Source organism: Gouania willdenowi, chromosome 10 (genome assembly GCF_900634775.1).
Source record: "Gouania willdenowi chromosome 10, fGouWil2.1, whole genome shotgun sequence".
Taxonomy (NCBI): domain Eukaryota; kingdom Metazoa; phylum Chordata; class Actinopteri; order Blenniiformes; family Gobiesocidae; genus Gouania; species Gouania willdenowi.
Genome location: NC_041053.1, coordinates 39,065,797 through 39,078,800, shown reverse-complemented (window position 1 = coordinate 39,078,800; position 13,004 = coordinate 39,065,797). Strand labels below are relative to the sequence as shown.

Genomic DNA, 13,004 nt, shown 5'->3' with positions numbered 1-13,004 from the left:
AACATACCACAAATCAAAATTCCAAATTTGTTTATCAACCAAAGGTCAGAAAAATAACGCCTGCGGTTACGAACCAAATGTCAAGGACTGTATAAATAATGTATAACTGCTTTATTTACTGAAGGGCACACGCTGACAGATGCACTATCATGTAAATGGCCGGTAAGTGTTTGTGAGAGCTCTGCAGGCCACTTCAATATATGGATCTGCTTATCTCCTGTGTGCATCCAAATGGAGCTGCTCCCTACAAACACAGGGACCCTGAAACCACAACCCACATGTTGAGAATCAGGGCTGCAAAGAAACCTGGGAATTTCTAACACGCAAGATTTAATGAGAAATTACACATTAAAAAAACGTGTCCTCGAATCATTTGATGGTAATGTTGATATTCAAGCTTCAATCTTCAAAGTTGTGAACATTATTATGTTGAGAGTAGAACCTTCTGGAAATATAGCGTATACATCTTATACTTATTTATTTTTTTCAGTTACTGATGCTGAATAACACCAAAAATTATGACTGATATCGTGATCAATTACAACAAAGGATAATTGGCCCTCGTCAGCATCTGTACATTTTACTTCATTGGCAAACCTTCGACTTTTATCACAATTTGGATTTTGACTTAATTTTTCAAAATTAAAGTAAATTAAAACCTATGTTTTCATTGATTAGGAAGTATAACAAGGTAATCAATCGATAGGAAATAAATTAGATGCTATATATTTGTATTTAGTGTATTTTACAGCTGATTTAGGACCTGCTATCATAAGAGATGCTAACAGAAAGCTAACACAAGAGGTAGGTTGACTTTTATTAGGTTATTTTTTTTCAGTGTCAGTATTTGTGATTATTAGTAAGTGAACTTTAGTAATTGAGAACGTAATTGTAATTTAACTTTGGTAATTCAGAACGTAATTGTAATTCACTTTCTGAGGATAAAGAAATAATTATAATTTATTTGTAATTGGAAAAAATACTGGTAACTGTTATTATTATTGAAATGTAATTAAACATGTGTAATTGTAAACTGACATAAATGTTGATATGTGATAAAAACACATTTTTGTGAGCACCGTTGGGCTAAAAGTTGAGGTGTCCCTGATTTAATGCTAATGCACTCCATTTCCCATGAGGCTGTGCGGCGCTGCTTGGCGTGTGCTCTGCATGCAGTGGTGGAGAAATGCAGAGTGTTTGTAGGCGGAGAGTCATTCTGCTGTGCTGTGCTGTGAGGAGGAGCCCACAGCCACAGCAACTAACGATTCAAAGAACAGACAAGAAGAAACGCTCTAATGTTCTCCTCTGACTGACTCAACACCGACTACAGCCGAGGACATTAACGTTTCCGCGGATGTTTTTTACCGAGCACCGGGAGGCTGTCGCCTCCGTGTCCAGAAATCTGTAACAGGAGCCGGGGAAGAGGTGAGAGGAAGCCCGTGTGGAGCTGCTGCTGTACACGGTTTAAAAAAACTGTTGAAAGGCTTCACTGTGTGTGTGTGTGTGTGTGTGTGTGTGTGTGTGTGTGTGTGTGTGTGTGTGTGTGTGTGTGTGTGTGTGTGTGTGTGTGTGTGTGTGTGTGTGTGTGTGTGTGTGTGTGTGTGCGCGCGCGTGCGTGTGTGTGTCGGGGGGGGGGGGAAATGAAGTTAATGGTTTGTTTTAGCAACAGTTCGCCTTTATTCTTTCCTTTTTGTGCTTTAAAACAGACAGTTGTGTGTAGCTCTGGTCCTGGTGTGTCCTTTTAAAGCTCCTGTGTGTGTGTGCGCGTGCGTGCGAAACATTTGCATTGTCCTTTTTTACTACATTTGTGTCGTTGTAGTTTGTGTTTAATGGTGTGTTTTTGGAGCTTTGTGCAGCAGACAAGGAGAGTCTTAGTGAGTTAGTGTGTGTGTGTGTGTGTTTGCCAGGATTCTATTGACATTTTCATAAGCCCTTTTTCTTTAAGAAAAAAATGGAATGGAAACCTGTTTACATGTCATTATAGGTGTAAAAAAAAAATAAATAATCAAAATTTATATCCCACCCGCCTATCTCCATTTCCTCCCTAATCCTAAACAATTATGTCTAACAGAGCTGGGTATCCATTAAGGGTGTAGGAAGGAAAAATCGTTTCGGCGATATATCCCGTTTTTTTTTATTTTAATTTTTTTAACAAAAATACTATTTAATGGCGCAGACAGATGCATAGCATGACCCTGCCTTACCTAAGGTGTGTAGAAACCAATTACAGATAATAAAATCATCAACTACTACTACTACATTTTAACAAGGGATTACTTGTTTACCATGGTTTTTTAGTAGCAGTTGTTTATATTCCCAAATTAAACTCCCATTGCTTCTTTAAACACACAATACAGTGGAAATGAACACAAATTCCTTTTTTTCTTTTTTTTTGGAAACCTCTGCTTTGCATGGAACTGTCGATTTTTGGTTTTTACCTTTTTTCTTTAAAAACTCATCTTTTTCATCCTGAGTTTTGCAATGGGAATTCAAAAAAAATGGGAATACTGGAAATATTCATTGATAAACTTTTCATGGGAATTATTTGTTGGAATTTACCAGAATTTGAGTCACTTTTATCTAACTGTTGGTGATATTTCAGATGATGCTTTCCCCAGTTTTATCCCCATTAATAAAGACCAACCTTTTATTTTGGAAATTTTCCAACTTTGAGAATTCCTGGATTTTTTTAAGCCTCAGTTGAAATGTTGTATTTTTTAATCGTATTATTTTTTAAATGTGTTTGGATATGTTGTAGTTGTTTAAAATGACTCCCAATTTCCAGTTAATGTCAATAAGAATTTCCCATGAAAAGTTTCTATTTCCTGAAGATAATTTTCCACCGTGTTGCAACCCTGTTCTTCACATTCACCCTGGTCAATGCAGAGAACATGGGTCGTCTCCACTGCTACAGGGCGGATGTGGAACTGTTTTGGGATTTAGAGCCACATGGGAAGGAAGAGGGGGAATCACTGGGATAAAACAGACCAGAGGAAATGGACGGACTCTTTCAAAGGAGTCTAAATGTGCTTTGTTGTTGATGAAAACACTTTAAAAAATTATTAAATATTTAGCAGCTAAAGGGTCATTTCAACACATTTTACGGACATCCCACCACTTCGGTCTCAAAACATTCTGAATTTTTCACCAATTGTTCTACGATTATTCAATAGACACACTGTATATTTTTTGTTTCATCGTATTTACACTTTTTTTTAGATATGGCCAATTTAGCCAGGGGTGGGGGGTATGTGTCGATTTTCCCTCGTCCTTATTTTTTTTTTCCATTTTCAGCTTCCAATAGCTCAGCAACTACACCACACAGGAAACTGAAATGTGATATAGTAATACAGATCCACCTACGGTACTCTCTCAGAATATACAAAAATATCTGCTATACATCCTATCTGGTGGATATGTCAGCTCCTCATAATTGGAAAAAAAAGTTTGTTGGGGTTTTAGCATGTTTGGGCCTTCATTAAACTACTTAGCATATGCCTCAGCTCCCTGTTATTTGATCAGCTTAGAGCTATGAACACAGACTGTTCACATCACTAATGATTAGTCACATATATGCATTGGTTCTTGCGTGACATGCTCTGGAAATACGAATACTAATAAACAATAACTGGTTATAAGACACAGGGGCAAGCTACAATGACCTCATGTAAAGGATTTTCAATATCCGTGAGTGGTGAAATAACCCAAAGTCTGGGTCCAGAACCAATGCATATACAGTATGTGACTAATCATTAGTGATGTGAACAGTCTATGTTCATAGCTCTAAAATGATCAAATTACAGGGAGCTGAGGCATATGCTCCAGACTCAAACCCACACTAACTTTTTTTTTCCAATTTTAAGGAGCTGGCATGTCTACCAGATATGATGTATAGCAGATATTTTTGTATATTCTGAGAGGGTAGGTGGATCTGTGTACCTTTACCAAATTTAATTTTCTTATGTGATGGAGTTCTTGAGATATTGGAAGCTGAAAATGGAAGAAAAATAAGGGCAAGCTAAAATCGACACATACACACCTCACTAAATTGACCATATCTCAAAAAGTACAAAAAAGTTACAGTGTGTTAATTTAGTTATTGAGGAACAATTGGTAAAAAATTCAGAATTTTTTGAGTCTGTTGTGCGTGGGATGTCCTGAAATGACCCTTTGTTGTTTTCACTCAGTTGTGCATCAGCACCCATTATTGAGGTTGAAAGAGTTCATCTTTTGTTTACATAATCAGGTTTGGTTTCCTCTGTGTTCTCCAGGTTGGGTCTACTGACTGTTGTCGGAGAAATCGAATGCGTTGGCGACCCTGGTTTCCGTGTTGTTCATGGAATGGAAACGCACACTGGATGGAGTCGCATCTGAAATGCATCAGTGCAGATGTATCAGTGGCTCCCATGGCTAATTGGATCAAGTGGTGCTGGCTGGAGTTTGCCAGTGGGTGCCCTCCTCCCCAGCGCCATGCTAAAGCAACACGCCCGTCATAACAAGGAGCACTCAGTCCAACCAGTGGGAAAACGGTGGAAAAAGTTGGTGGAAAATCTTTGGGTCTAAAGGCTCGATTTTGATTTCCTATTTTTTTTTTTTTTTTTTCCCCTTTTTTTTTGACCTAGATTTTTCTGCTTGGCACTTAAAGCTCAGCTGCTTTTCCTGTCATCTGCTGCAGCTCTGGCTCTCCTCCTCCTCCCCACCCCCCACCCTCACTCTCCTGTTCACCATGGCTTAAAATCAGCACCAAAAACAAGGAATTACACTCGACATTTTGGAGATGTTCAACTGTGGCTGACAAAAAGGAATGTTGGTGGTCGTCAAAATGAGGGGCAGAGTGAAGAGGAGGAATAGGTAGAACAGCAGCGTCAGATCCAAAATGGCCCAAACCAGTTTGCTGCAGGGGAAGCGCTTTTACTGCCGGGAGTGGGTGTTCCATAAGGTCCAGCATTGCCTTCAGGAGAAAACCAACAACCTGAGCGGTGTGACCAGCACTCCCAGTAAGCAGCCCCCGCTCTGTCCCGCTGGCGGACCCTCCAATCCCAGCAGTGTCTCTGTCGGACCTGCTAAATCGGGCAGTTCTTGGGGCGTGTTGCTGGTTGGAGGACCAGGCAGTGGGAAAACGGCGCTGTGCACAGAGCTGCTGTGGCCCACGACGGGTCAGGGGGCCCACCGCGCCCTGCACCAGCAAAGCCTAGCATTCCACTTCTGCCGGGCGGACGACTCGGACACGCTGTGTGTGGGGGGGTTCATCCGTGGTCTGGTGGCTCAGATATGCCACAGCGGGCTCGTGCCTGGATACGAGGAGAGGGTGAAGGATCCAGATGTGCAGAGCTTTTTACAGCCTGGAGAGTGTGAGAGGAACCCGACAGAAGCCTTTAAAAGGTAAGAAGCTAAACTCACTCACACGTGCACAGATAACTGTCCTACTATGAGCTGGGTCATGAACTATCATACTCTATGTCTCATTCACACAACTTTAATAGGAATAGTTCATTATCTGTTATTCTGTTATTCAAAGACAAGAGATATATCAAAATTTCTATTTTGGCGATATATAAAATTACAATATTGCCTGTATTGATATCTTTTGTATTGTAGCTTATTTTGTATCAAAATACTTGCTTTAGGAGTTGCTGTTTTCGCTACTTCTCAGAACAGAATGAAAACCACTGTTAGATGGATTACCTAGTGCATCTTAACCCAGCCACACTACAGAACTCACTCACACATGCTGTCCCTCAATGCAGTGGTTCTCAACCTTTTTACTCGCGACAACCAAAATAAAGTTGTCAGAGACCAGGGACTCCTCCCCACTGTTATTCTGAAAGTTTAATTGCTCGATAGTATACAGTCATGTTAAAGATGTAAATCCTTGTTTTAATCAGAAATAAATTGTTTTAAAAGTGACCAAAAATGGTGGAAAAGGTGGTGAAATGGGATTTTAAAAACCATAGAAATTGGTTAGAAATAAAAATTGGAGTGGCCGAAAACTGATGTGTCAATATTGGCTTAAAAGTGGCATAAATGGGGGGTAATGTAATTTAAAAAGTAGGAACAATCAGTTTAATGGGCATGACAAATCATGAATGGTGGAAAGAGGTTAAAAGTGACAATAATGGTTCAACATATCTGACAAGTGGTGGAAAGGGTTGATAAGAGCTGAAAATGTCTTGAAAGTTGAAAAAATGCATTGAAATGTGATGTAGAAGTGGCAGAAATGGGAGTAATGTCACAAAAATGTATTAAAAGGAGCAAAAATACAGCAAGAAAAAGTGATGAAAATAAGTTAAAATATGACAAGTTTGATGTCGTTGCAGAAAAAAGGTAAAAATAAGCAAAAATTGGCTCAAATTGTTCAGAAAATCGAAGTTTCTTGAAGGCATCTGGCGAGTGGTGACCCTTCCAAGTGTCTGAGAAACCCTGTCTTATTTGGAAAAAAAAGCCGAAATGGGCACATTATGCCTGAGTTGTGTTTCTGGTTAGAATTTTATTGAGTTAAAAATGTTGGGATTTATATCGTATCAGTATTTTGAGAAAAGTTGTTGATATGAGTTTCGGTCCATAATCTCCCAGCCCTACCTCATGGATCAATAAATCCATAAAACACTTCTCTGCATCAGTCCATCCCACAATGCAATGCAAAAAACTTTTTTTTTTAACGTTGTGTTTAATTTAAACATTTTATCTCTTCTTTTTTTGAGCAAATGATTTGATTTATTGATCTATGAGGACTTCATATGGTTTTTGCTGCTGACGTTTGATTCAATTTGAGAATTTAATGCTTATTAAGTGTATTAATTAGTTTTAGTTTAACTGGCTTTGGGTCCTTAGCTGCAGCAGGTCGAATAAAATGTAGTATAAAATAGATTATTAAGTAATGTAATGAATTAATTAGATTTCTTTTGTCTTTTTTAATCCTTTATTGATCCTAAACATTCATCCATCCAATCCCTCTAATCCCTGTCGCCGTCATCCTTTCCGTGTTTGAGATTATCTCTTTCATCTCTGTGGATAAACAGATGTTTTATTATTGCTTCATGGTGGACGTCCAGAAGTCAGATTTGGCTGAAAATGTAAAAAGAAAAGACAGCCCCTCCCCCTTCCCCCCCCACCAGCTAAACCTCTCCACCTCCTGACCTGCTGTACCCCCCCCACTCACCCTCATCATCACATGGCCCATTGGCCCCGCCTTCTTCAGCCTCAACACTTACTGCTTGATGTCAAGCTTGTGTTGGTTTTCCCTCCTGGTGTGGCATGCAGGGGGGCGGGGCTTATGATTCACACGTTTTACAAGTGGCTAGAGCTGTCCCAAACCTTTTTTTTAGCTATTATTTTTCTTGATTAATTGAACAATACATTTTTCAGGTAACAATTATTTAACATCACTTGATCAATGCCAAAACCTAGGGCTGGGCGATATGCCAGAGAAATGTATCACGTTTCATATCAGTCGATATCGATAATTATTGATTCTTTTTTTTTCTTTTTTTATTCAAAATTAGGACCACAAGATAATAGGCCAAATTTAATTACTTTTATTTTAAACGTAATCTTTAACATTTAAAAAGAGGTCAACGAAACTATGGAAAAAAAACTATAAACCCTCAATTAAAAAAATAAACTGTTAATAAACCATAAATTAATGCTTAATGAAAGAAAATATGCAATGCAAGTTTGTAAATATGAAATCAGTGCACACCTGAGGTAGAACTAATATTAGACATGAAACAAACAGCAGGGTATATATAATATATGTATTAAGAAAATATTATGGGAACAGTTTCAATTCAATTAAATTCAATTTTAATGCGCTTATCAAAATATAAAATTCATAATCCGAAAGAAAAAAAAAACAAGATCCACATGAACAAGTATTTAGCCATCAAACAAAATCACAAAAACACCATTAAAGAAACAAACAAATTTTTAATATAGTTTTGGTCAGCTTTTTTCGACCAAAAACCAAAAATGCACTTTTGGGCTACTTTGGGCCAAACACTTTCAGTCGCTGGAATTTTGGTGCATCACTTGTCGAGGTATCTTTGACGTCTACGTCGTCATTGACGCGTTGTTCCAGTTCTACAAGTGGCAGAAATGATCAGCAGTGCATTGAAACCTGACGTCCAGTAAGCTGGTGGACTTCCAGCGTACCCTGTCCAGGCTTAGAACCTGATCAGGATGGACTGAGTTTGTAGGAGAGTTTTTAAAAAGAAGATACATGTGTTTTTGTCCGTTACTCAGAACGACTCGTTGATGTAGCACATGCTGGAATGCAACACTGAACGCACACTTGCCTCTCGTCTGGCCATCTGGTGATACTTATTGCACCATCTAAACATCACACACACACACGGGGGAAAAGTAGGTCAAATGTTCAGCAAGGTAAATCATCTTTGAAAAACGCTCACCAGAGTCACCAGCTCTACCCACACACGGTTTTTCTTTTTTTTTAAGTCATGCTGCTTCCCAGGGAAGTGGGTACTTTTCTTGTCATCTGCTCGTAATCATGTGGCTTCTACGATGGCTCTGACTTGAGTTTGACCCTGTGAGATAAAAGGCAGGTTATGAAGGGTAACTAAACACGGACTTCTGTCGTCAGCTGTGGACGAGCTGCTCACGCTCGCTCAGGCCCTCGTAAAGCAAACGCTTTGACACACGCCTAACATTTTGCCCTACATCTGCATTCTATCACTGCCTGACACATATTTAATTCAGTCAGCAGCATCTTGGTGTAAATCATCCCTGGGCGTCGTTGTATGCAAATAATCTCATCGCTATCAGCTCATAAACATCAAACACTCATATCTGGCATTTTCAAACCATACATTTATATTGAAAATGAATATTCGCAGTGGAAGCATTCCTTCTGTTATTTAATTGATTCAGGCTGAATAAAACTCGTTTCTCTATTTACCCATTTTTACCCACACACCTGCTGCTATTGTGTACCATGAATAGTGTGAGGAAAAAGGACATGCTAGCACCGATGCGCACACTGCCTAAAGTGTTAAATTAGCAAAACCTCATATTTGGTTGTTAGAGCTTCACATTTTTACCCCTCGTTTCAGTTTGATTTTGCATATTTCCATTTTGTTTTTGTTTAATCAGCTTTCCTTAATTTGATGCCATTGCCGTATTTTCCGGCGTCTCGCATGCTATTTTTTTCTTCTTTTAAAGTTCAGGCTGCGGCCGATGCAGTGGAACGCTCTGTGTGGATTTTCAGTCCGTTGTACACATGTGTGCCAGTGAAAGTGGGTGTCGGGAGGCAGAATATGACCAAGAGTGGAACGACTGAACATCTCTGTGAAATCACTCACAGCTTTAATAACAGGAAGCATGCATTGTGCTCCATATACAGGACGGTGTCTGGGTGGAGGGAAACTGGGAGTGAGTGACAGCAGAAGTCATACATCTGTTGAATATTTGTTTTTATTTTCTGGGTCTAAAATAAGACGTTTGCTTAATTTAAAAGCAAATACCTGTAATAATTGTAAGTTTCTGAAGCAGGGAGCGGTGCTGGTTTGTATGCATTTATGGTAGGAAGGGTGAAGGGCTGCCTAAAAAAAAATTACATGGATAAAAGTGACCAAAAAATGGTCAAATAATCGACAAAAATTGGATAAAAGTGTGAAAAAGAACTTGCAAAAATTGACAAAAATTAGGAAAAAAAGGGATATTTATTATGTAAAATGAAGCTAAAATCTGAAAATAACAAAAGTGTCAATTTTTTTGGAAAAGGGGCAAAAATGGGACAAAGAAAGTTCCAAAATGGTCAAAGTAAAAGGTATCTGTAAGGGCCATAAAGACACTATTTTACTAATAGTAATATTTGTGTTTAAATATATGTATTTTTTAGAATGATATGTTGAAGTTTATCATAATTCATATATTTTATATTAATTCAAAATTTGTATTTTAGGGATGTGCTCATGTGTTAAAAACGACACTCCTAGTTCTTTAGGGTGATTGGATGTAACCTACATCAGTCATGTTTTTTCTTAAGCAGAATATGTGATGGAAGCAACACAGTCTTTTGACCGTGGTTCAGACATTTCAACCTTTTTCTTCTTATTGCAACTAAAAAGTTTAAAACCAGAAGGAGGTTGTCATGTGTTGTTGCACGTGTCCCAATTGTGGTGTTAAAGATTGGGTTTACATGGTGGTACATGAGAGGAACGAGCCGAGTGCCACTACAGTATCTCTTGTCTTCCTTTAGTTTTTTTTTTAAACACTTTTGTAAATAGGGCTCTTGTTTTGAAGTTAACTGGAAGGTTTGTCAATAGCACAATGGGTTTCTGAAAATGTGTTTATGTGAGGTTTATGGATCAAATGAGCACATGATGATATTCTACTTGGTCACACATAGTATATAGTCATCTTAAAGATGTAAATCCTTTTTTTAACAAAAAAAATAGAGGGTTAAAAGTGACAAAAAACTGTGGAAAAGGTGGTGAAATGGGATTTTAAAAACCACAGAAATTGGTTCAAATTAGACTGGCAAAGTGTCAATATTGGCTTAAAAGTGGCTGAAAAAGGAAACAATTTGTTTAAAATGGCAAATAATGGGCATGACAAATATGGTTAAATTGGTATACATATGGTGAAATGAGGTTCAAAGTGACAATAATGGGTCAACATATGTGACATTAGGAATAAAAGTGGTGGAAAGGGTTTATAAGTGCTGAAAATGTCTTGAAATTTAAAAAAAAATATGCAGAAAAGATGTTTAAATGTGATGGAGAAATGTCATAAATGGGAGTAATGAAGCAAAAATGCATTAAAAGGAGCAAAAACATGGCAAGAAAAAGTGATGAAAGGTTGATAAATCCTAGTGTATTGTACGTTAGTGTGACATTTTCGTCTCATACAAGGGCTACACAAATGTTTGTCTGTGCATTAGTACCTGCCAGGGTTGGTTCAATTAGGGCTGCACAATTAATCACATTTTAATCGTGATCATAAATTTGTGACCACGATTAGATTAACCTGATCGTCCACAATATTCACATTTAAAATACGGGCTCTGCACTCTGTAATAGTGCAGTTGGGTTTTGATTATAACACTTTGAAAATGATCTCACTTTGTGTAAAATCTATCTCTAAGCTTGAAGTCAGTCCACACAACGTTTGCCTGAAACTTCTTCTCCTCAGCTTCCTATATTTTATTATGAATGCAGCTTTAATAGTATTACTGATGCTTTCACCATCTGCGTTTTCATGCATTAACCAAAGTACGTTATCTCCTTCAGAGGGTGAACCAAGTCTGTGCTTGGCAGTAGCCTGAATTTATATCAAAATGCTAATTGATTCTTGCTTTCAAATGCAAAGCACACGATTACCCTCCGCTATAATTCATTGATAATAATTTAGGTAATAGAACTGCAGCTAGCAGTAAATATTGCAGGTTCCCTCAGTCTGGAATTTATAGCTGCAGATGATGTAGTGAGACAGAAGCAATGTTTATTTAGTATATGAAGTGGCTTCAAGCTCATTAAAATACTATAATTGCTTTTTAAGTTGCTACTGCTGATTTTTTGTTTACGGCATATTTTATTTCCATACAAAAGTTAAAATTAATCAAGAGCACTTTCAGTTTATTGTTGAGTTATTTAGACCAGTGTTTCTCAAATGTTGGTGTGTGTACCCCTAGGAGTATGCGATGGCACTGTACATGGGGTACACAAAATAAAATAAAAATATACTAAATAATAAAAAGGACAAACGACAACAAAATCCAGAAAAACGTCACCAAAAATACACAAGATCACAACATGACACCAAAACACACACACTGAAATAGTATAATTTAAATAATACCAACAACACACAAAAACACACAAAATAAGAGAAAAATATACTAAATAATAAAAAGAACAGACAAAATACACAAAAACACACAAAATGATGATAGAAATTATCTTGATTAGAACATGAACTAAAAATACAAGTTAATTTTGGTCCCACTTGATGGTAGATTACCGTAAATTATCAAAAATATTGAAATAAATCTATTCATGAGTCACTAAAAACTGTTTAATTCCACTTATTTACAAAGATGAGATTCTTTAAAATGTGTATCACTCATTCATTCCATCATTATGATCTATAGTTGTTTTTTTCACAGAATTCTGAGCAAAATGTTGTAGTCGGACATAATCTGGGGTTAAAAAGTAAGATAAAGGGGGCACATGTGCCAAAAAAGTTTGAAAACCACTGATTAAGACAGATCAGATCATGGCAAAATGTTTTATTTATCCTAAACTTGTGTGTGAGCCTCTTGTGCCTGCAGAACACTTTTATTTCTAATGTTACACGAGGTAAAGTGAAGCATTAGCAGGACAAATGGCTGCCGGTAAAGGTCATGAGCCACAGTTCTGCCGATAAAAGGTCGCCTCACCTTTCAGTTTGCCTTCCTTCTGTTTTAAGTGCACCCATCGCTACTGATGTCTAGTGTAGATAACACATCTGATACATTGGAGACTTCATTTCTGGGCTCTCGCTCTCTCGCTCTCTCTCTCTCTCTCTCTCTCATATTTCGATTAGAGTTGTACCTAAAGCTGCTGAGTTGGAGCAAAATTCTATATTTTTATTGTTGTCTTGTACACAGCATGAAAACACAGTAAATTTCACCATGTAATGAAACTTTTATTGTTTCATGAGAGTTTCATTAGTGCATAGGTAATATGTAAAAGGTATGAATATAATGCAAATAGAGATGATGACGAGAAAACATTCGCTTAAATATTTATGCAAAAATGAGGCTGCCATAAGACGAAAGCAGTGGCTCAGAATAGGTTGGATTCACTGAGTCTTGTGAGCTAAAGGTAAAGGGCTACTCTGACTAGGGGTGTCCCGATCTGATATTGATATCGGTCCGATATAAGCCAGAAAGTGAATATCGGATTTTATTGAACATCCATATCTAAAATCTCTGGTATAAGCTATCCGATAAGTTTTTGTTGTTCCCACCATATACTGATGGTAAAAAATAACTGAACTTGAAT

The 13,004-nt window shown here is 37.7% G+C and overlaps 1 protein-coding gene across 1 annotated transcript in view; it reads left to right on the top strand.

Annotated features, from left to right (window-relative positions):
- Positions 1-1,199: 1,199 nt before the first annotated feature.
- ankrd50 (ankyrin repeat domain 50) overlaps positions 1,200-13,004 on the top strand; it is a 51,669-nt gene continuing 39,864 nt past the window's right edge. The window contains exons 1-2 of the mRNA XM_028459427.1: positions 1,200-1,425; positions 4,272-5,382. Of these exons, the coding sequence (XP_028315228.1) occupies positions 4,877-5,382 (506 nt within the window). The 5' untranslated portion in view covers positions 1,200-1,425; positions 4,272-4,876. The remainder of the gene's footprint in view (positions 1,426-4,271; positions 5,383-13,004) is intronic.